Genomic DNA, 24734 nt, shown 5'->3' with positions numbered 1-24734 from the left:
GCTTGAACCTGCCACGCTTGTTCTCCCATAGATTTTAAGTGCAATCAACTAAAATGTGCACGGTAAGTAAGAACACTTGTCAATTTATGCCCCATCCTCTGCACAGGCAAGCTTAAGACATTGAATTTTCCAGCTGTTTCACATCCCTTTAATCAGTGAAACAAAATCTGAATAAAAATAGACTATGAATAAAGCCTGCATATTATTTTCTGTGCTGCTTGGGGCTGTATAATTCATGTTAGCCCCTTCCAGCATGAAATCAGACCCCGTGTGCCTTTGTAGAGCATCGAGCACACAATTCTCTGCTTCTCACTGCTGTAACATAACATAAATATCAAAAAATAATTGAAAAGAGACAAATGACAGATTTAAAAAAATGTACCTAGAAATAAATTATATGCATTTTGAAGATAAGAAAAAACTAGTCACAAACATTTCCTAGAACATGAAACACTTTGGTGGCTGTAATGCATCAGCATAACAACGTGGCTGACTTCCAAGTAACGATTTTTCTCATTTGCAAACTTGTTGATACTGTCAGCTGAATACAGTTAATGGGCAATAAACTGATGCATACCTGATCTCCCTTTTGATGTGCTGTTTTACATCTTTTACAGAACTTCTAAGTAAGAAGTTTTTAATTTTGGAAAATGGGTAAGACACAAAAATATAGTTGTGATATATTACACTGTTTCTTTTAGAAAGCTGTTAGAAGTGGGCTATTCAATGCTTATCCAAAGCTGATACATTTAAACTATAAGAAGTAGACAGAGACACTTGATATTCACCTTAACACGGTTTACTAACCTGGTAGGTAGAAAAGAACATTCATCTGTAGGAAGTCAGTATGTGCATGGCTATGTATGTTGCAAACACTTCAATATCTAGCAATCTTCCTATCACAGCCTCACTTTCAAAATGGTAAGTTTATTCTTTTAAACAAAAAAAGTCTGAAAGAAAAATCTTTTTAAATGGCTGCAGCAAACCAGGGTATTTTCATTTATGTATTGTCTGACTAGCTAAGGTTATCATCTCAGATCTTAGTAACAGACTTCATAGGAAAAAAATTCCTGCTCGTACTCAAGCAATCACCAGACAACATTCCTCTTGTATGAAAATAATATACCTTTAATTTATTTACAAGACTGACCAACTGGATGAAGTGGCTGTACTTCGGGTGCACTGCAAGAGCTTTCATTAGTGAACTATGTCACTATTCATATGTCTGTATTTTCTTGATATAAGTTATAAAACATACAACCAAATGAATCATGAAAGGGTTGTGAAGAGTGAGATAAAAGGAATGTACACAGCAATTAGAAGAGAAAAAAAACAAACGAAAATCTTTCTATACCCACTTTCAAAAATGTAATTTTAAAAGGTGAAAATTGGTTTTTCACTTCTTAGTAGATAATATGAATGGACTGATTTGACTTAATGTCAACATCTACAGTAAAAGTCAGTATGTCTCAAATTTGCATGCTAACTAGTAACATCTGTCAATTGTAGAAAAGTTTAATATATATTGAATTCTTCTGGGAACTTCGACATCACTAAGTGGTGAAATGTGTATGACATTAAGATCAGAAAATATAATTATATTTCTTACCTTCTGGCCAGCCATTTGCAACAACAAATTAAGCAGCTGTTAATAATTTCTGTCATTTTATATCTCCCACAAAAGTGCATGTAAAAAATTTCACAGAGGTGCTAGGTAGCATACAATTACAAGAGAAAGTCTTGGTTTCTGATACATTCAATTTGCTAATTTATGGACTAAAATGAAAGATAAGATGCAGACATTGTGGTATCAGTTCTTTATCTTTGGTAAAATGTTTTCATTTTATTATAGCCATATTTGCTCTGATATCCATTTTGTGCATGGTCTGCTATTATTTAAACCAACAGGAAACATTTAAATGGATATAAACAGTATCAGTGTATTATTTAGTACATTCATGACTTTCTTCATACATTCTTCGAGAATGTTGCTAGCATATGGGGGAAACGAGCAAATGCTACGATCTATTATGATTTACTCCCAGTTTAACATAATACTTTTACTAGTTCTTGCCATTAGGAAAAAACGTTTTGCTTTTACAAGAAGGGGATCAATATGACTCTAAGAACAATAAATTCTAAAAATCTGAAGTAAAAATATCAAGTATTTTATACTTTCTTACAAATACTAAAATAGAAAATTACACTGGAACTGAATTTAAATTTGATACTATGACCCACCTAAGTAAACAACAAAAAAGGACCACAGAGAACATCAACAATTGCTTCAAGGTGTTCCAGCAATGGTCAGTAAGCGACCACTGTCTTTACTGTCTTAAAAATCCATGTCTGACTCTCTCTCACCATTTCTATCAGTATTAAAAGAAAAAAAAAAAAAGAGGAAAACTAGTTTTAAAGCAGCACTCTCCAGTGACAATTCATACAGCAAATTCACATTGGGTTCTGGGTGGTCTCTGTTAGACTTGAACATATTAATGATGCAAACTTAACCATATAAACCTACGTTATACATACACAGTTATGTCTCCAAATAGCTACTAATTACACTAAATCAATTTGGCAAAGTGAGAGAATTCAATATCCCTACACCCAGAATATCCAGATGGTGTTGCATTCACACAAAGAGTAAGTTACATTACCACAGCTCATATGTGGGGACCCTGAAACACTGAATTCCATCACAAAGCTAAGCTTGGCACGTACTTTTTATATATGCAATTCAATATGAATACTGGAAACCTTCGGAATCGTGATTTTGATAGAGAGTAAGGTCTAAAATTTTTCTAAGTTCTTGTTTCAGGTCTTTTTGTTGTTGTTGTTGTCTCTGTTATTTTACAAATAGCATGGCAAGCAGGCAATGGCAAGACATTCCACGGGTTTAGGCTTGGGTCTGTTCTGCTGGCTTTATTCAGACGAGCCATCCTCAGTCATGCCAGCAGTGACACTGGACAAAATAAAAAAAGAACTCACAGGGGCAGGATCAAGCTTGTGGTGTCAATATAAAAAAAAACAAACCAAAAACATTCACATTGTGTCTATGCTCATGTCTCAATTCTTCAACAGTTAATTCTTGATTTTAGAAATAAAACCTGGGTAACAGTCAAAAAGCAAATGACACCATGCTGACCCATTCTTTGACACAATATTATTATTTTCATTATCTCAGTATCATCAAGAACAAAACAAATGTGAAGCTGTAATTACTGTAGAAGCAAAGTCTAATATTCCAAGGATTTCCAATGAACATGGCACTTTCAAATTTAAATTAAGTTTAAATTTCAACCTCCAAATTAACTAACAAGACTCTTTATAAGGGTATAATGAAAAACTGCCCCTGAAGAGCACAACGATTTTAAAAAAAAAATCTTTATAATTAGAAAGTGATAAAAAAGGAAGATGCAGAAATGGGGAGTGGAGTAATACAGTTTTGATACATGTATTTGCACCAGTGAAAATCATGCTCTTAGCGAGTCATTGATAGCTCTGTCACTGATGACTTATAGTTTTTACCCATGTACAAATGTAGTAAGCCACTTCCCACTGCTGCAGTGCCCACATAGATGCAACGCACACATTAAAACGCAACAAACTTAGTGCCTGACTGTCCTAGATGCTGAGCACCCTCAGCTCCCGACAGGCCCCTCAGTCTAAACCAAAGCATAATCCTGATAATAATTTAGTGGTCAAAGTCTTAGGAATTTAAAGAGCCTGTCACTTTTTTGCTTTCTTCGCTTTTTTCAGTATATCACACTTTTTTCTGTTAGGACGCCGGCATCTTTCATCAATGCTCGGTATACATTCATAATGCCATACTTCTTCCATTTTCTCCACAGGGTAAACTGCTTCCACGTAATGACGGATCAGTCTCAGTCTGATAGGATCGAGCTGTTTTTTGTTACAAGCACCTGAATGGTTGTATTGCAGTCTGAGATTCTCCGAAGTAAAGAGTTCGGGAAAGAGTCTTACGAGAAGCCTGGCAGCAAAGTTGCCGACTGACAGGCTCTGCTGCACTATCTCTCTTACCTCCTTATCAGACAGCAAATACAGAGAAGGCACAGGGAAGTCTGGATTAGGAACAACAAGTTCATCGAGTGGTATCTTGCAAAAATCCTTGCTGCTTCTTTCCGGTGGCAGCGGCGGCCCTTCGAATTCTTCTCGAAACCTCTCAGGGTTTATTGCATAGCTGAGAAATTCCCTCCTGTCAGGCCCTGGCACATGGATTTTCCGTTGCTGTTGGTACGTGCGCCTTTGCTCTGAGTCTCTTCGTCGACACCTCTCGTCAAGCTTCCCAACAAACTCCAATGTCCACACTCTGTCATTCTTTGCTCTGGGGTACAGTATCTGCACATAATGTCGAATTAATTTAATTCTAGTGGGGTCGAGCTGTTTCTTGCCTAAAGATCCGCTACAGTTGTATTGCTTCCGTAAGTTTTCATGAGTAAATAGTTCAGGAAATAAGAGAACAAGCAATCGAGAGGCAAAGTTGCCTATGGAAAGACTGCTTTCATATATGCTTTTAATCTGTTCTTTGTTCAACAGGTAATCCGGGACAGGGACATCAAAATCGGGAGGGGGAAAGTCAAGTTTGTCAAAGTCTATGGGTACAAGCCAAATTTTTTTTGAACGTCTGCCAGGTTTTTCATATTCAAAACTATCTTCCACTTTTATGATTGATACATCATCTGGTAAACTAGAAGAATCGTAACAGTCATCTCTCATCTGATCACATTCACTTCCATCCATATACGTGTTTTCAAGCTCATCATTTATTCGCTGAACACATTGCTGCAACCAGGCTTCTTCTTCTTGCACATCTGGAAAGTAAATTTCAGTGTACCTACGGATTATTTGAAGCCGATGAGAATCCAGCAGTTGTTTTCCAGAGTCTCCAAAGCAGTTGTACCTTTCAGTTAATTTTCTGTGGTCAAAGAGTTCTGGAAACAATCTGTGTAACAAAAAAACAGAAAATTCCCCTGGAGAAGAAGCTTCATCTAAAAATTCATTGAGATCCTGAGCATCCAGCATGTAATCTGAGGCAATGGCATTACTCCTGTCCAAGGACAAAGCTTCCTCCTGCTCTTTATCCTCCATAAAATGAGAGGATTCGACCTGTTCGGTCTCATAAAAACCGGACAATTGCACATTCTGCTGACTGTTTTCCATTTCCCTTTGAGCCCAAAATCTATTGAAAAAATCATTGACTTGAGGCAAACACTCCACCTGCCACACAGCTGTATTCTTCACAGAAGGATAACAAACTTCCACATAGTTACGGATAAGCTGCAGGTGAAGAGATTCAAGTTTCCTTTTGTTGAGAAAGCCGCATGCACTGCAACTTCTGCTGAACTCATCGTCGCTGAAGAGCTCTGGAAAGAGCTGCACTAGCAACCGGCAAGCTAGGTCTCCACCTGACGTGCTTTGATCCATGATTTGTTTGAGCTCTGCAGAAGTCAGCTGGTACTCCGGGGGAGGCTTGAAGTCTGCAACGGACTCTGCTGGACTGACTTGCTTTTTAATTCTGCTAACCTCCAGAGACAACAGGTCAACTTTACTGTGAAGCTGAGTCATATTGGTATTGAGGGTGTTAAGTGTGTAAAACATTTTCTGTATCAAAGAATATATATTTGGGTCAGAATCTGAGGTGGCCGCTGTTACGGCAATGGCTGCAGCCGAGTCCCTTTTGCGTTGGTCGTTCAAAGTCCGAAGATGCGAGGGACTGCTGGGGTTGATTTTTTCAAACAACTCATAAGAAGCAAACTGCTCTGCTCCTGGTGGGTTCTTCTTCTCCGTGATTTTGTGTGAGATGCCATAGAGAGGTTTTTTGTAAGATGGAGTGGTTATGTCACTGAAGGATTCTTCTTCACAGAGCCATGATACGTTAGGATTCTTGTTCTTGTTTGGCTGCTCTGCATTTACCTGAGTGGGTGAGCCAGTATCTCTGTTCCTCATGTTTGAAAAGGGGCCCTTTGAATGAAGAAATATTGTATTAGCAAGACTGCCTTAAAAATATTAGCTATAGATATGTGCCCCTTAAGCAGGCACTGTTACATAAATATTCAAAGTCAGATTTTCTCCAGAGGACTTAGTTGTGTTAAATAGATCAAAATTAATAAATTCACTAGGAAAAATAAAAATACAGTAATGTATTATTTAAGTTTGTTGTTGTTGTTTTGGCTCATGGCTTTCTCCATGGAATAGAGATGCAATAACAATCCTTAGTACTCTTTACCCACAGAGCTCTAAATACTCTCCCAAATTAAGTATCATTATGCTTCACCTTGCATATGAGGATCCTGGGCTGTAGAGAATTTGGGTGGCAACAAGTCAGCAACAGAGCCAAGAATAGAATCTAGATTTTCTGACTCCTAGTCCTGTGACCTTGCCACTGCCTCCAACAACTGCATTTAATGTTCCAGCACTCTCTTTAGGTTAGCTTTTGAAAATAGCAAAGGCTGTTAAGACACCAAAATTATGCTTATTCTCATCTTTCTCACGTGAAAGGTTTATATAGGGTTTTTTTAATCTTTATAATGGTGTACAGCTCCTAAACAAATTCTAAGAATGACTGTAATTTAAAAAAAGTATTCTATTTAAACAATAAAAACTTACAAACAAAGTGAAAAGCACCTTGCTATTGTCTTTTTAAAAAGGAAAGCCTAAGATTTATTTCTGAAAGGCAGGGAAGTTTAGACTCATGGGTTTCTAATTTTCTAAATTTTATATAAAAAACAGTAATGACCTCTTAAGGAATTAATGTTCTCAATAATTTCCAACTCTTCCTCATTGTTTGAAATTGGAAGCAAGCATTTTCATCAACTCACAGCAAATATGCAGGGCTTGGGTGGGTTGGGTTTTTTGCAAACACATGGATATTACAAATAATTCTTAGGAAGTTAAGTAGACACAAGAGAATCAAAATCCAACATACAGAATTCAAACATAAGAAAACACTCACAGATTTTAGAGAAGACTGTACTGAAACATTTTGCTTGGCTTGTTCGACAGAACATTAATTAGATAAAAACCACAGAATTTGCATTCAAGTATTAAAACAAATGGAACACAGACTTGAGGTCTGAGCTGAGAGCCACAAGCAATTTGAAATTCTAGTGAAGACCCCACTACACCCTACAGTGAGGAGCTTGAATTAAGGTTCCTTTCTGAAAAAAACAGAACTGTAACACTCATGAAATTAATCTGGTCCCTATGTTCACTCACACTTGGCATCTGCTTACTGCAGTGACAAATTGAATCCAATTACTTTTTAATTTCTAATGCAATGTATACTCAAGAGGCTCAGAAAGAACAAGCTGGTTTCCACTCCAAGTTTAAAAATCATCAGACTCAATTAAATTGAAGTTGTGTTCCCACAAGTTCTGGTCTCATTCACATCACACAACCCTACACATGAAACCTCATGTTTTCACATCTAAAGCTGTATGGATGGACAGATGATAAAATGAAAGCGTAACACAAAGGCAATATATTACACAGTGTGCAGAATCCCTAGCCCTGGTGATGCCTAGGACACCTGACTTCCAGGTCCCATTTAGAAGACTGTCCCTCCAGTCTCACTCATATTAAAGCACACTTGCTATGAGGACAGCGAGGAGCCAGAGTCCTGTAACACCACCAGCTATTAAAGGGTGAACTTTACCCCAGCAGTAGTATGATATACCCTAACTAAATCAGCTCTTTGTGACCTGTAAAATACCAGGACACAAGAGACTGAACTGTGAGCAGACTGAGATCCACATTGCTCCCACCTAACTATAGGCTCCGACGCTGGGACTGAAGTCGTCGTACACCACCTATACTTGTCAGTGGAGAAACAGAGGTATTTCCAGATGGTAATAGAGCTCTCCCAAATAGACATCACCTGAAAGCAGGTCATGAAAATCTCCACTGACAGTAAACATAGTTCTGCTCCCCAGTCAGACACTGAGACTGAATTACAGATTTCTTTTACCGTTTTAGATCAAAAGAACAAAATAAAGTTGCAATTCTGGAGAATAAATTTCTTACACTGCTACCTAAGTAGCTAGCTCTTCCATTAACACTCCTGTTTACAGAGAATATTCCAAATATTCCTTCACATACAGAGTATGATTCAATTCCTTTTCTACTAAATAGCTTGGCATGGGCCACCAGTCATCTGTGTTCTTGTCAGAACTCCTGCCGTACCTTTTCCCTAATTAATTATATAATAAAACTTGGCAATGTGGGGGTAACTTCTATTAATGCACACCTCACACCCAGAGCCAGGGCAAAGCAATATTAGAGTGTGTATTAAACAGCACAAATTCATTGTCTTAAGTATCTTATTGCGCTTCTACAGTGAGTGTTGTGAAAGTTTGCATTCTCAGTTTTGGACGCGGTGCTCTGGAGGAAGAGAAGTGTTCACGCCAAGAACCACAGCAGATCTCTGCTGCGATGGCAGCAGAACTTCTGCCCTTTCACTAATGCAGCTCACAGTGTTTGGATCTGGTTGCAGGACAGATTTGGTTATCTGCATTTCAGAAACACATAGTTGGTGTTTGACTAACAGATGACAACACATTTGGGCCTATATTTAACGATTTTCTATTTCAGATGCATTCTCGTTTTCTCTCCTTTTGCTTTTAATTATCTTGTCTTTATACAGTTTCCATCTGGGAACAGCACTATCCACAGCATAAATACATGGCTTTTCATAAATTCTCCAATTAAACTAGTATTTAATATTTTTAATTAGTTTTCTGCAACACTAATCTTTAAACATCAATGTCTTTCAGATAATACTACACCCATTTAAGATGAACAGTTTTAATGTACCATCAAAAAATAAGAAAAAATACTGTTCTATGAGACTCAATGTATCTAAGATAGTGCTGCTTTTTATACTACATTTGCACAGCAAGTTTTTATATTATATACATTCTTTGAACATTTGCAAAATGCAGTATTTTGGTAAACACTGACCAATATAAGTAACTGTGAAATAGTCTCTCACATTATCTCTGAGTCCTAAGCCAAATTTTAAAAGTTGTTTAGTTATTGCTCTGTTCAGTGCTGAAGTCCAGCTAATTTATGACCTTTATTATGCTTAATAAACAAAGTCTAAATATCTGTAAGAATACAGAGCATAATATTCTAGCATATGAGTAAAGAAGAATAAATATGTGAATGAGAAACACATAAAAAGATTCTATCAAACACATGAGAACTTGGAAATGTCTTTCACAATTTTTTTAAACTTACAATCTTCTACACTATTTTTTTAAAGAAAACTAGGGAAAATTAATTTCTGGTTATGAAGTGACAATCAGAATTTTTAAAAAGTGAAATATCTTCTGATAGCAAGTCATTTAGTAATACAATCACCAGCTCAATGGTACAGTTATATAACATAAAAAGTACAGCTCTGCTTATATCATACATAGATACCTATGTGATGTGTAGTAAAAATATACAAGCACAATATTCTCAAAAATAATTAACTTTTTGTCCTCTGTTTAAACAGAAATAGTTAATGAAGTCATCAGCTAAACCAAAATATTGGTGCTAGAAAAGTAATTGACTTAAAAAATGTTGTTAGGATTGAGGACTATTTCTGGTTGGTTATTTAACTAAACATGCTGATTCACTGGGGTCAGTCAAGAATGAATTTTCATCATTGTTACTGGGTCACTTTCTGATATTCTAAGTACAAAGTTATAATTCATTTCAAATTAAATTTTAAAATTTATTAAAGGCAAACAGTAAAATCCAAAGCAAGCACAGTTCAGAGACCATTATGAAGCTCTTTTAAGAATCTGAATGTAAGTAAAACAATTGTAAAAAGAAAAAGAGAAAGGAAAAGAAAGAAACCGTGTAATAAGATTAAAACCTACCTACCACAGGCATTCAGGGAAAAAAACAGCCCCGAAAAGTCAGAGAGATGACAGTCAAGAAAAAAAAATATGAAGAGCTATGGCTAGAAAGGAGAAATGAAATGCACAAATGCAACATGGAATAACTGGCTAGGTAGCAGAACAGCAGAAAAGGATATGTGCATTAGAGTAGGTCATAAACTAAATATAACCCAGGGCCTGAAGTTATCCGAAAGAGGATGAATTTGAATCTAGGTTATTTTAATAAAGTGCTGAGTGTGAAAAACAGGAGGTCATTATACTGCTTTAGAGGGTGTTGTAAGAGATGTGACTATCCAACACTGGACACTACCCTTTCAAGAATATCAAAAGAACAACAAAAATATTCACACCAATTTTCCCACTTGCAGAAGACTTTTCTAGGAACAGATGACCACTGATCTCCCTACTGAAACAAACAAGGACAAAAAGAAACTTGCTCAGTTTCAGCAAAGATTAATGAAAATCTCCAATTGCTGGAGAGGTGAAACACTAGAACAGGATAACAGAAGTGACCAGTCATCTCCTTCACCAGCTGGACAAACATCTGGATTGCCACAAGTGGGATGCTGCACCAGAAGTTGTAGTACATTCTGCTCTTGATATGTTGAAGTATTCTGCATCCCTGCATTTTTATCTTTCAAATAATACACAAATTTATGCTTGTCTCACTAACATCGAAATCTGTGTCACAGAAAGAAGAATTACAGCCCTGATTCTACCACTGAGGATCCAGCTGAAGGACTGTATGACATGAGAGGGACTGTAATCAGTCATGCTCAGTTAATCCAAATCACTACCTGCTCCTACATTCCCTTACAAACAACAAAACTACACTTCACATGAATGAACTAATCTATAACCGTATTGCATAGATATGATCGCTCCCACATTATTTAAAGAAATACCCAGACAAGTAATATGTGCAAACTGGGTTAAGATTAGCCATATTTCCCTCAAACTCATTACTAATGCAAATCTAGTTAAATGACTTGCATTTTGCTTATAGCAACAATGAATTTAGCCTATGAAATATGAACAGAAAAATCAGTCATGTATACAGAAGTCACCTCTTGTGTAAAGCGTCTTTTCTTCACACTGGGTAAGACATCTTGCTGGCTCCCTGAACCATCACAACCAAGTGAGGTCTGTTTCCGTTTGTTGGAATCCTGTAGGCAAGTAACTGCGCCATCCAGTGAGTGTTTCTCAGCAGATCTGGATGTTACTGAGCAGTCTAGGGCTTCATCTTCATTTTCTGTTTCTACTTTCACGCTCGTTTTAGGAATTTTTACTGGAAAAAGAGAAGGTTTAGAAAGATAAAGCACTCTCTCCAGAAAACCATGACACCCTTAACACAATCTTTTGTGGTTTGTTTCTTTTTATGAAAATGTGTTTTGAAGAACATCATTATTTTTTATGACTTGTACGATAAGTGTATGCTGAGGCCAAGCCCAAAGCCAAGTTTTTATTATGCTAGGAACCATTCAGTCATCCAGTCAATGACAGCTTCTTCCCCAAAAAAGGGTCTAAAGTATAAATAAAGTTACAGTAGGAAGATTTTTTTTGGAGGGGGAGGAAGGATGTAATCAGTAACAACGGTGTATTTTAGATTGCTTTTTAAAAAACATTAATGTAATTTGTCTTCATCCAAGTGCATTCTTTATCAGGTTACAAAGGCTTAAATTCAACAAGTATTTTTGCCTGATCAAAAATTACACAAAGTATAATATTTTACCTTCATCATCATCAGTGATTTCAGCTGAATTCATCTTCTATCTCACTAAAGAACAAAAAACAAACAAACAAAAAACCCAAAAATAATTATCAGCATCTTCTGGAATCAGGAAATACCTACATCCATTTTATAATTACTTTTAATCTAAAGCCATTGGGCATTAACAGCCCACAGATAATTTCCAGTCTGTATGTTTGTAATAACTAGCTATTTTCAGTAAATTCCATGGCCATCTATAGACCTGTCAACATGCAAACTATACTGCAGACAACATAAGACAGCTAAGAGAATATTTAAAACTGTATGTCTTTTCCCAGTTTGGAGAAAAGTATAAGTCATTTTAACCTTCTCTGTAAAGTATATTGGCAGTATATAAATGGAAGTTAACTGTATTAAACTCTCCATCCTGTACCAAGTCACTACTTCTTATTACAGTCTAATGTTTTTATATTGTCATTGTGGGTGACCCAAAGTCAAAGATGAAGGAAAACTCATCATAAACTGTAATATATATGCTGGAGTTAAGTTTTCATTTAAAAAATCTTTGATCTTTTGATATGGATTGCATCAATTCAAGCAGAGCAATCTGCAGATCTCCAGTAACTACTTTTTTTCTGTCAGCCTCTAAATATTGTAAGAATGTTTTTTGTAAGAAAAAACAAATATATGTATTATTCTAGCATGATTTTAGCATTACTTCTCACATGAAAGACTCAGCTGTATTTCTGTTTCCTTGAAAACTAATTTTGCAACTTACTTGGGGGCAAACATTGATCTGTCAACATGTTCCTACAAGATATTCTAAATCTTTTGGAGATCTACAAAGCAAACAACCTAACCAAACCTCACTGACTGTTAAAGGGCACACAGATGCAAACTGACACTCTCAACTGGTAAGCTGGTGACTCGTAAACTGTCACACACCGCTCATGTTCATCTATACACAGCATTATGCTTACTTGGCCCCAGACTATTATTACATTTTCCACAGTTACATTCTTCTTTCAAATAGTTTTCTTTCAACTGTTCCTGCCTACCCTTTAGCCAAGGTCTGAAATCAAGACAGGCTTCTCTCTGGCTTGAGCAAGTGAATAAAATCAATCAAACAAAAGTGTATGTACAGCCCTGGAGTGGGAATTATAATGAAATTTTAAAAAGAGATGGGGAAGAAAGAGAATCTGTTTTGGAGGGGAAAAAAAGTCTCTACCTCTCTTCTGAATAGTGTTGAATAGAATTTATTTTTTTTTTAACTCACAATACTGTTAAAAAGCTCTGTAAACACTTGAATGCTGTGTAGCTATGAATTTTTCTTAGGCAGCAACTGATGGCTGTTAATGCTAAGTATGAGATCCCATTCTGGATAAGATTTTGTACTACAACGGGTAGCACACCACCCCCAAACAAAAGATGCATGGAGTTACAAAATCAGCTCATAGTGGGCCGCTCTAGAAGCCAAAATACTCTTTGATGTGCTAATCTTCAACATGGCCCCTATATACAGCCTTGTGAAGGGCATCCTCAAGAGGATAACTTGAGATTGTCTTCATCCTCACATCACCAGAAAAAGTCTCTCTCAGTTGGATGTAGAGCTACTACAAACCCCTTCGATATCTACTCCTTTTACGTACCATAATCCCCTATTTCAGGACTTGCATTTATGAACTGATCCACATATGAATTATGCCAGCTCAACAGGACTATAATAACTTAAACTTTTGCAAACTGTGTAGAGATGTAACAGCATGAAATTGTGGCCCACAACAACTTCTAAACCACCTGATAAGCACTAGTGAGGGTTAATACCAAGTCTTACTAACTCAACAGTATTTAATGAATTTAGACACAGCCGCTACAGATCTTTATGAAAAATCCTAAGACACTGTACTTTGTATAGTACCATCAAAAAGCTACGTTGGGCCTTAAGAAAAGCACGTAGTACTAAATGTTCGTATTTCGCCCTGATATCCCAAATACATTGATATTTAGTGCCTTGATCTTTCCTACACTTTTCCACACCGCACTAGGCTTAGCTCTGAGGGATGTGGTACAAGGCCAACATGTGCCAGTGCTCAAGAAGTGTGACACAGTCTTTTTGTGAAGGCCGGAGGTGACAGTAAGCACATCAGCTGATACTAGTACAGAATATTCTGTAATGGAAATCAAAATGGCTTTCCACATAATCCCAGACTGCTCTATCAGAGCAAAACACTAAAAGATGGTGAACACAGAGCCAGAAGGGAAGACTATAAAGGTAGTGGCGGGCGGAACCACACAAAATATTTAGAAGGGGATATAGGGAATTATATTTTCCTTCTAACTCCTGCTGTTACTGCTATTCAAATAGGAAGAATGCTTTAGAATTCCTCTCAGAGAATACAAGCAAACTGGAAGGAGAAAATAAATGAGGATCTGAATAGTCACTCTTTAAAACTGGAAAAAAGTGAAAACTAAAGCAAAGCACATACCCTGGTTAACAATTAACTTTCTAAAGGAGGCAACACCACAAAGACCAAAGCTATCCCAAACTCAGGTCAAATAACATTAAGTCAAAACATTGTTTCACAAATGAAGCAAAGTGTTATTACTTATTCTGAATTTTTTTTTTTATTTGAAAACTGCCAGAATACAATTAAAAGCAAATAGTCAAAACCAGCCTCAGAATCAATGAGGCCTAGAAAGACTGGGCTTCATGTTTGAACTCTTTGGTGCCAAACAAAGCATGAGCTGCAACCTTTTCCTTTTTGGGAGCCCTACTAATCTCTCTCACTTTATCTGGTTTGCTGCCATCTTTGTGAGATATGTAAGAACTTAGGTATTCTATGAAAATGAAGCACATATAACAGCTTTTGTCAAGAGACAGGATTCAACTGCCCCTCTTGATCTCCTGCCTCAGTCCCACCTGCTCCCTCAGTCAAGCAAGGTGCCCACCTTCACCCTCAGTGAGCTCTTCCAGCTTGATAAACTGACAGAAAACAACTCACGTCCTTCTTTGCCGGGTTACTTCTCTTCTAATTCAGACAGGTGAAGGGTAAGGCAAGTAATTGGGCCCAGCTCAGGAGCATGCATGAGGTTTGGGATGGAAAGGAGGAATTGAGATCTCTCTCTCTCTCTCTCATACCAGCAAGCCACTGGCTTGGTTCAAACATTTCATGAAACTTCACTTATCATCTGTTTACACCACCATCTTGCTTCAAAATTGGGTAGCAATGGACTCACAACTGAGTGGTGAGCAGACACAGAGATATCAACAGAGCAATTGTATCACTGCTTCCATAGGAAAACAGGGTCTACGGGAAGGGGGAAAGTCTGTGTGCGTGCGTGAGCATGTCCATGCACGTGTGCCTGTCTACGTAAGGTTAATGGTAATTTTGTTGATTGTTTAAAGTCCGCTAAAGATAAAACATCTCAGATTCTTTAAAATACTATCTGCAGTGAATCAGTACTTATGAATAATAATTATTGCCTCTGCAGAAGAGGCAGCAGTGTCAACATCTGTTTTGAGGTAGCATTCTGGCCCAGATTGTGGGCGTAAACAAAGCTGGAGTAAAAAAGACCTGAAAGAACTTGGGACAAAATAGTGCAAAAAGCAATTGAGTAAGAAATCCATCCAGTAAAGCAAACACCTGACCGTTGTTCCTTGTCACGTTGAGTATACAAACATATTTCATTCTTAGCTTATATGTCTTTTTTCAAAATAGAAGATAAATATATTTATCATCCTTAGCCTAATACTGATTCAATGCTATCCACAGGACAGCAGTCAGCCAGTTCTAGGAAGGAGTGAACACCCTGTGCTGAAGTTGGGAGCCCAGGTCTGCAGCCATGAGTGACTGGCAGAGCAACCAGCCTTGGCAGCTTTATCTTGCTGGGATACAGATGGATGCTGCAGTGCATCCTATTGTCTGGTGAAAAGAGGATCTGGAAGGAGGATTCCAAAACATACCAAAGACCTACAACAGCAGCTACGTCAACAGCCAGATCCTGATCCTAATGAAGTCAACTGGCGCTGTAGCCTAAGCATCCGTATGTCTAAATTTTAGCTGAAGCTTCTTCTATTTTCACCTGAACTGGCCAAAAAAATCATGCTTTATAAAATATGAACATAAACCTTAAACTTCAAGTTTTAGGATTTTGCCTGTAAATATTTTGTGAACCAGGTTATTTTAGAAGCATTTTCTCTGGGTTCTTTGGTTCACTAAAAATGAAGCAAATAGCTAATACTCGCACTTTTTCTTCAAAAGACACTCTGCCTTTGATTAACGGCAGTCTGCTTCTAGTACAGTCATTAGCTAAACCTATCTATCTAATGCAGGATAAACAGTAAGATGTGTAGCACTTGGACAAATTCAACAATCAAGGAAGAAGAGGTAAACAGACCCCATCCTCACAACACAAACAATAAATCATTAGATTTTACTGCCTACATTTCATCTATTGAGAACAGTCTTCTTGAAAACAGTATGTAGTTTATAACTGCTATGTAATCAATGTCTCAAAAACTTGCTGACATATCAGCATGTACTCACCTTCCTCTCTAAACTGCCTTGATAGCTACTAGTGCTGGCACTGTACAGACACCTGTGCTGAGCCACTGCTAGGTGTCACGCCTTTGTGATGCCAGCGCTCACCTGAGAAGACAGAAACATTCCTTTGGGCTCAGCCCTCCAGACCCACCCACACATCTTGACACTTTGGAAACAGTCAAAAAAGATGAACCAAAAAGGACGGTTTCCTTAGGGTGACTAAAGCTTTGTTCTTCTAAGAGAAGTGAATAAAAATACCTAGTTTACCTATTTTTAAACTAATATAGGATGAGCCTATTTGCAAAGAACTGACATGATATACAGCATTGTGTCCTCCTGTTTCAAGTTAACCTACTTCTAATAAATTGAATATGCATTACAGTTTAACCCTAGACACCAATCTATGTGTGTTTGATTTATGATCTTGTGATTTGCAGCAAGATCCAGAAATCCCACTCAACTACCAGATAAACTTGCAGGTGGTTACAGTGGACTGGTGGACCACATACACAAAACCTTTTGAGCCCTGCTGGGACTGCTGCACTAGGAACTCCTCTGCATCTGGCCTACTGGCTAAGATTCCAAGCCATTTTCAGAATATGTTCAGTACTTTCAGGCTCTCATAGAGGACAGTCATAACTAAGTGTTTCACTTACCAATGGCACAGTGCTTAATTAAAGAGGTACTGGGAACCAGAAAACCTGGTTGGTTTTGTTTGGTTTTGGGTTTGTTTTTTTTTTTACCTTCCTGCTCTTTATTTTGCAGCAGAGACAAGAATTCAGGTCCCCAAATCCTAGAAAAGTGATCAAATCACCAGGTTATGGCATGCTCGAGGGCAAATGTGAAGACCAGCAGATCAGACAAGGAACAAGACAGACAGCTCAACGAAGAGACTTAAGACTCCCTACCTCCATTGGTATCACTTAGACACATCCCTCTATTCAAAAGACTTACCAAGTTATGACACTTAATTGTATCATTGTACCATTTTGGTAACGACATTCAACATTGAAATGGTATTACCCGTGGCTAACAGGGAAGCTCAATGCATAGTGCAATGCTGCAAGTTCCAACGCATGGAAGCATACCTTAAAAAAAACAGGTTTTGGAATGTTTCTCTGTGCATTTAGTGCTAACTACCACCCTGATGCTGCTTTTGCAAGGAGAGCAAAAAATGTGATCCATTTATCAAAAATGTGCCTACCCAAAATATACACTGAAGCCTTAAGGATTTAAAGCACTTAGGTACAAAAGATTTTGTAAGTAAGGGAGCAAATTGCGAATGACACTCTAAAGGCATTTCAGTCTCATATCATCCAGTAGCATGCATAATGCTACTTAAAAGTAGCATAAAAGTGTACCTAGTTACTGATACATAAAACCAAATTGAATCACAAGCCTAAATTAAACCATCCCATGAGGTGTGTTCTCCTCCTCCTATTTACCACCTAACAATTACTCACATGTTGGCCTTGGAGGATGCTTTCCCCACCTGTCTTATGATTGCGACCACTGTAAAAGTACAATGCAAAGAGAAAAGCTCTTGCTGATAATGTAAGATCAAGGCAGTTCTCTGCCTTTGCAATCATTCTGAAAGGAAGCCTCATTCATCACTTTCAAGTTCTGACTTAAAAACAAACAAACAAAAAAAATCCACCAGAAAAAAATATTGTTGTTCTGCTGTTTGTAACTAAAGAAGTAACTCTTTACTCTGCAAACTCCCGTATCTAATGTAATAAGTTGTGACAACTGAAGAAAAAAAATAGCGTGAAAACCATGTAGAAGAGTATAAAAGTGCACACATGCTGTATGTGGAAAACAATTCTGATTTCTTAACACTTGTTAATTATAATTACAAATGTAAATGAATCATTGTCTTAACTAATATACTTTAATACAATAAGAATGCCTGTTATCAGTTTCATAGAAGTTTGCTATTTATAATTGAAATGCTTGCACAACATTGTACTGTTCAGTTCGTTAATGCACGGTAAATGTGTAGATGCTGCTTCTTGAAGGCACACCAGCCCACTAAATATTTTAGCATCTTCATGTAGGTTGGAAGGAATGTCTCTAATTCTTCATTATCGACTAGAAGAATGTTATTAAAAATATAGGGGTTTAGACATTATGTACTAAGAGATGTTTATTCCTTTTAAAGCCTCATGGTGGTACATTGCTTCATATAACAAACTCAGAGGCTTCAATGAAAAGTATTCTACTTGAGTGTCATTTGCTTCTGAAGAGGTGAATTGTTCTTTACAGTTTGGTCAAAAGATAAGATACAGGCATTTGCTAGTAACATTAAATATGTGTTAAATAGCACATGTGGAATAAGCTGCTCAATTCCCTCGCTTTCAGCATGCAGTGAAAGATATAGCACTCCTCTTAAAGCACAGGTAACCTAGTAAAGTTAAATAAATGATGGGAGTTCCAAAAAAGCAGATATTCTGAGGAGGTAACATTGGCTAAATTTTACAAGATCTGTACATGGAATTGCTGTTTAACAGCCAAAAGCAGCACCTCCTCTTACACACGCCTTCCTGTAACAGGACTTTATCACAAAATTGCAATGGTATTATGCTACATAATTAGAGTGTGGTTTACCCAGAGCCGGCCAAAACTATTGTATATATACATTAATCCTCAGCAAGGGACAATGATTAATCAATCTAGTAGTTAGACACTCACCGGACAGGCAAGTGTCTGAGGTCCCGCTCCTTGTCTCTGGGTCTCTGCCTGTATTTCATATGAAACGCGCACTGGATAAAACACAGAAAGCGACCGATGCTTCCCAAGGGAAGCCCAGAGTCTTGAAAGCTGGTGTGGGTAGGTGGAAGTAGTCCCATCTTGATCAGCAGGTGAGCGGAGGGCTGCTCTAACCACCTCGTGACAGCACAAAATACTGTCCCTCGTGATGTTTCAGAAGAATGATTCCTGCACAACGCTTTGAAATAACAAGAGCAAACACCCATTCTCAACAGGCAGCCCTGCAGTCCTAGGAGGAGATGGGACTGAAGGCAGGCGCTTCTGCTCGGGATACCCAGGAGCTGCCTCCTGCTTGGGGCGCACGTTGCTTTCCAGGCTGTCTCTTGGAAAGCTCTCTTGCTGGGCTGTAGAAAGCAAACCTAGAGAACTGCGAGTTCTGGGTTCTGCTTGGGGAGCCAAGTAATCTGCATCTTTTACTTCCTAGCTGTAGCACTGAGTTCAATAATTTCAGTATTGCAATTATCCTCAGGGTACATTTGATTCCTCCAATTCGTAAAAAACAATGCAACTCAAATTCAATTCAACAGAATTACACATAAATACCACTCCAAAACTGAGCCGTAAAATGTATTTTTTTAGGCAATGTTTGCCTTCCATTCAGTTCCACGGGCCAGTGATTTGACTTTACGTATTATAGAATTTTGACAAGGCCTTCTCAAAAAACCTGAGCTGATAGGTAGAAATTTTGCAATATCCGGCCATGTAAGTGGCTTTTTTTGGTGTTTTCTGTTCGGGGGTTTTTTTGCTTGATAGAAGTGCCCTCTTCCCAATCCAGGCCCTTTGGGAGAGCTGAGAGCCTGTTGCCTTTTCTACTGCTGGATGTTTTTTACTTCTTGTTAATCCCTTCCTCCCAATTTGCTTTTTCACCCTGCTTGCATTGGAACAAGGGATAGCTGAAGATAAGCAAAATAGGCCAAATCCCGTATAATGGGGAGGTGATGAGATCACCTCATCAAAAAAACAATGCAATTTTTTTTTTCTGGACTTTTTTTTAATTTTCATTAATATTTTAGTTTTCTATTTAAGTATCCTTCTATTGCTGAAAACCTCATCACTACACTCATTGCTATGATGTTCAGAATAAGCAAATAACTGGAAAGCATCACCGTCAGTATGCTACCTGAAACATTACTTACTAATGTTACAAGTTACACCTAAAACTATTATAATAGACAGAAATTGGAGAGGGAGGGGGAAATCTGTGTTGTTTGATTTGTACAGCTGACTGTACTCTGTATATACTTAGTCAGGTTTCCTTATAACTTGTGACTTTTCTGAGCAAAAATCTGGAAAAGGCTTGGGAAGTTACTTGAAAAGGCAGCAGGCTGAAGAAGTCCGATACTTGAAACCACCTTAATTTAAAAAACCCCCAAAACAACAGATAATTCTTTCAAATTGACTACCCATCTTAAAGAAACTGGGAAAGAAGAATGTTGCCTCAGTTAACTGAACGATGAGCAAAATGTAAGTAGACAATATAAAGAATACTAAAAGCAGATGCTCTCTATTCTATCAATTTTGGAATAGTAGGGTGCTGCTAGTGACCCAAGAGTGGAGCTTCTGAGTAAAATTTATTCTTGATATCCAGTACTGACACTTGAAATATCAAATACCTTAGAAAACAGTATTCCAACATTACGATCATGTTCTGACTACAAATACATGTATAACAAGTTCTAAAACTATGAAAAAGTATTTTTAAAAGAACCAGCAGATGTTGTTGGAAACATTACCCTTACGGACAATAAAATCCCTATACTTAACATAGTTTGAAAACCTCCTTTGCTGCCCTGTGGAGGAGGACAGGAAGCCTCAAGTCTCCACTGAAGCCAGCCTGCAACAAGGGCGTTTTGCCAATAGGACTTACAGGGCATGTTCTCAATTTGGGTCTTTTTTTCTTTCATTTTAGTTACATCTGCAGATGCAGTTTAAATTAAAAAAAAAAGAAAAAAAAGAAAAAAAAGAAAAAAAATCACTCTTCTCAGTTTTCCTACAAGGTGCTGAAGTTTTTTCAACTCGTCCCCTGTACTTTATCAAACACCGACTTAATCTTGCAGTGGTCAGCAAAATACTAGCCTAATTTATTTCCAGCATCAATGCATCAATTTGGTTTCCCTTCGATCAGGTGTTTTCCCCTGGTCTATCAGAAACATTTGGTTTTCCTCAGTGCTTCATTCTCCCTCCTCTCGTTCTTTGCTTTTATTTTAAAATACTGTTCCACCTGAACGAACTTCTTACAGACAATTTAAAATCTCCTCCAAACCGCGCTCAGCTTTATTTTTATCCGCCGGACTTATCTACGCTACGAAAACACTCAGCAAAGATAAAAAGTGCAGTTGGTCCAGCGCCGACTTTGATTTAGCAGGAGAGAAAAGGAAAACGTATCGATGTATACTGGCAACTATTTATTATATGCAATCATTCGCGTAAATCCATCATCCGATGACTAGGCAGGTATCTGCCAGAAGCAGGGAGAAGGTTTTTCCTTCCCTGTTCAAACGTCTCTGCCCCCAGGGGTCGGGCACACGCGGGTTTTACGGGTGGCACCGCCACCCGCGCCACCCGAGCCGCGGGACTGCCACAAGGAACGCTCTGTGGAAGCCATCGCACGGCCGCTGGCCCGCCGCTGGCCCGCCGCCGGCTCGCGTTCCGCCGGTTCAGAGTCTGTTCCCTTCTGTTTACAAAAGGCCGGGGGGACACGCCGCAGGGGAAAGTAGGGCAGAGGCAGCGGGCGATGCGGGCAGAGGCGGACGGCTCCCCCGCGGTGACCTTCCCCGGTCCCCTCAGCGCACGGCCCACCGGGAACCGACGCGGGTTACCGCAGGATTCCCCCCCCCCCCCGGTCGACGCCGCCGCGGCCACCGGTTGTGCCACGCGGGAGCCCGACCCCGGCCCTCGCTTCTACAGGGCGCGCGGCCCCGCCGGCTCCTGCGAAGCCCCGGCCGCCGGGTGCGGGAAGCCGGTACCAGGAGGCGGCAACAGCCCCCACCGCCGGGGCTTCCCCTTCGCCCCCCGCGCCGCCGGGGCTCCCCGCGGAGGACGGGAGGGGGGGGGGGGCGGCGGCCGCCGCCACGTGGGAGCGGCGCGTCGGCGCGGCCCCGCCCGGAGGCGGGGGCTGCGGTGAGGACGCCCCGCGCGACCCGCACGCGGCGGCGAGGGGCTGCTTCCGCGGTCAGACCCACGAGCCCGAGGCGGCGGCGGCGGCGGTTGGCGCTTCCGGTCCGAACCCTGCCCGGGCGGATCTATGTGGCCGGCGCGCAGAGGAGGAGGGGGGGTGGGGGGGGAAGGGGATAAGGTGAGGCTGGAGGTGGCGGCGGCGGCGGCGTGACCGTTCCACTCTCCGCTCTCCCGCCCCTTCCCCCGCCTCGCAGATGGAGGCACCCGGGCCTGGCGCGCGCGCCCTCGCGCGCCCCGCTATAGCAACGTTCCGAGCAACGAACAAAGAGCCCCCCCCCCCCGCCCCCCGCAGCCCGCGCCCCGCGGCGGGGGAGAGCGGCGGCGGCGGCGGGGCCCCGCGGCTGCCGCTCCCTCGCTCGCTCCCTCGCTCGCTGGCGCGGTCCGTGTCCCCGTGTCCCCCCCCCCCCCCCCCCCCCCCCGTTCTTCCCCTACCCGCCGGGGCGGCGCTCCCCGCCGTGGGCTGCGCGGAGCGGCGCCCCTCCCGCCGCCCCGCCGGCGAGCGGCGGCAGCGAGACTTACCTCGGCTCCACGCGTGGGCACGCGAGCCCCGGTACGGCGGGGAGCCCCGGTACGGCGGGGGCGGCGGGGGCGGCTGGAGCGGCCTCCGCTGGTGCCCGCGTTTCCCCCCCCGCTCTTTGTGTGCGAGGGTCCGCGCGCAGCGCTCTCGCGTGACGTGACGGGACCGTGTGTCATTTCCGCACAAGGACACTGAGCCCCGAGCCGCCGCGGCCAGCGCCACCCGCCGCCCCGGGGCAGGGGCAGAGGGGGGAGGAGCAGGCCGCTCTCCCCCCTCCCCCTCCTCCCCACTCCCCCCCACCCTCCCCGGCGCTGCCACAGGGAACGCGCGGTTCCCACTGGAGACCCCCCGCGCGCCCCCGCCCCCGCCGCGCGCGCCCCGCCGCCCACTCGGAGCCGCGCGGGCAGCCCCACCGCCGGGCGCCGCCCCCGCCGTCCCCGTCCCCCCCCCCCGTTCTCCCGCCCCCGCCGCCGCGGCGGGCACGGCCGCACGTGGGCCGCAGCTCGGGGACGCGACCGGGCGCGACGGGGACCGGGACGGCGGCCGGGACGGTGACCGGGGACGGGGCGCGCTCGCCGCAGGCAGCCGCCGCCTGGAAGCGCGCCCCCGGCCTCGCGGGGCCGGGTGTCTCCGCCGGTCGCGGTCTCGCGTGGCGGCGCCCGCCGGCAGGCGCCGCGGCGGACCGCGCACGTGCACGCGGGGAGGCGGTGGGAGCGGGTGTGCGCGTGCGCTGCCTGCCCCTGCAGCCGGGCGGCCGCGGAGCGGGGGGGGGGAAAGGGAGACCGTGACCGCGCGCGGCCGGCGGCCACGGCCGGTGACGGGAGGCAGCGGGCACGAGGCCCCGCGGCCCCGCACCGCCGGGGACGGCGCGCGCCGGCCGTTACCCGCCGCGGTCGGAGGGAAACGGCCCGCCGCCAGCCCACCCACCCACCCACTCGCGTCTCGCCGCCCCGCGGCGGGGCGCGAGGGGGAGAGCCGGGGCCGCCCGGTCGGCCCGAGCCGGGTCGTCCCGTCCCGAGGCAGCGGCGGAGCTCCGGCCGGCCGATCCGGAGGGGCTGCCCCGGCGGCTCCCGAGCCGGCGGCCGCGGCCGCACCTGGCCGGGCGCTGGGCACCGGCTGCGGAGCCCGTCAATAAATGGGCACGCCGAGGCGGCCGTGAGTCACCCCGGGGCGGGCACCGGGCGGTGCGAGAGGGACGGCGGGGAGGGTCTGTCACAGAAACGGGCTGGGACACCGGCACGTAGCCCCTGCGCGGCCGGCCGCCGGCCCGCGAGGCTTCCCCGCGAGCTGCCAGAAACGCGGCGGCGGGCTGCCCGCACCGCGGGAAGGGCTGCCCGCACCCTTTGGGTAACGTGCACGTGGATTTCTGCGTGTATTGCCGAGTAGGAAAGGCCGGCGTTTGGTGCCATCTTAGGCTTAAGCCTATACTTTAAAAAAAAAAAAAAAAAAAGTTAATTCAGTAAGTTGGTTTAATTCACATCCAAGCTTAAGGAGTTTATGCTCTTTTCCTGCACCGTTGTTTAACACCGTTTCCGTGCCTCACGTTTGGGGGGGCGGATGGCAGCAATGATTTATAAAACAGAGATCACGTTCTTTTTTAATTAAGTATCCTTATAGATTTTATCTTACCTGAATTTGACAGGACCACATAAGGCATTACAGTAGTCTGGCAAATAGTACGTGCCCTTTCTGCTAACAGCTTCTAGAAAAACCGTTTCCCAAAGATTGAAAAAAAAAAAAAAATGTGGGAGAGGGAAGTCCAGTTTTGTAACCTATGGCCAGTTATGGCAATTACATTTTTTGGCTATATGTAACGACTCTGAAATTAGCAACATACCCAACTTGACAGCTTGTCATGAAATGTTTTACTTACACAATAAACTCAGCTGGTGCTGCCGTTCCCGTTGAATAGATTCATTTTGCCATTTAATAAAAGCACACAGCCGAGTGCTCTAATTGTATTGTAATTGTTTCACGTCTACCAGTGTGAAAGGAGTTAAGTCTAAAGGTGTTTATAAAAGGTGTTTATTATAAAATAAATAGGCGAGGATGGCTCCTGCCAGGAAGGGTGATGGATTCCCGGCATGAAGGATGTATCAGCT

General features: G+C 42.1%; 1 protein-coding gene across 2 annotated transcripts; it reads right to left on the bottom strand.

Annotated features, from left to right (window-relative positions):
- Positions 1 to 1105: 1105 nt before the first annotated feature.
- Positions 1106 to 22953, bottom strand: BEND3 (BEN domain containing 3). Of its 2 annotated transcripts, none has more exons than XM_052781381.1 (4): positions 22635 to 22953; positions 11647 to 11691; positions 10982 to 11202; positions 1106 to 5985 (listed from the first exon to the last, which is right to left on the bottom strand). In XM_052781381.1, the coding sequence occupies exons 2-4, from the start codon at positions 11678 to 11680 to the stop codon at positions 3733 to 3735; spliced, it is 2508 nt and encodes an 835-aa protein (XP_052637341.1). In that variant the 5' UTR covers positions 11681 to 11691; positions 22635 to 22953; the 3' UTR covers positions 1106 to 3732. The 2 variants fall into 2 exon arrangements, with proteins under 2 accessions (XP_052637341.1, XP_052637343.1); XM_052781383.1 differs by lacking the exon at positions 22635 to 22953 and adding an exon at positions 16173 to 16390.
- Between the last annotated feature and the right edge of the window lie 1781 nt (positions 22954 to 24734).

Source organism: Harpia harpyja, chromosome 3 (assembly GCF_026419915.1).
Source record: "Harpia harpyja isolate bHarHar1 chromosome 3, bHarHar1 primary haplotype, whole genome shotgun sequence".
Taxonomy (NCBI): domain Eukaryota; kingdom Metazoa; phylum Chordata; class Aves; order Accipitriformes; family Accipitridae; genus Harpia; species Harpia harpyja.
This window is presented reverse-complemented; position numbering and strand designations above follow the sequence as displayed.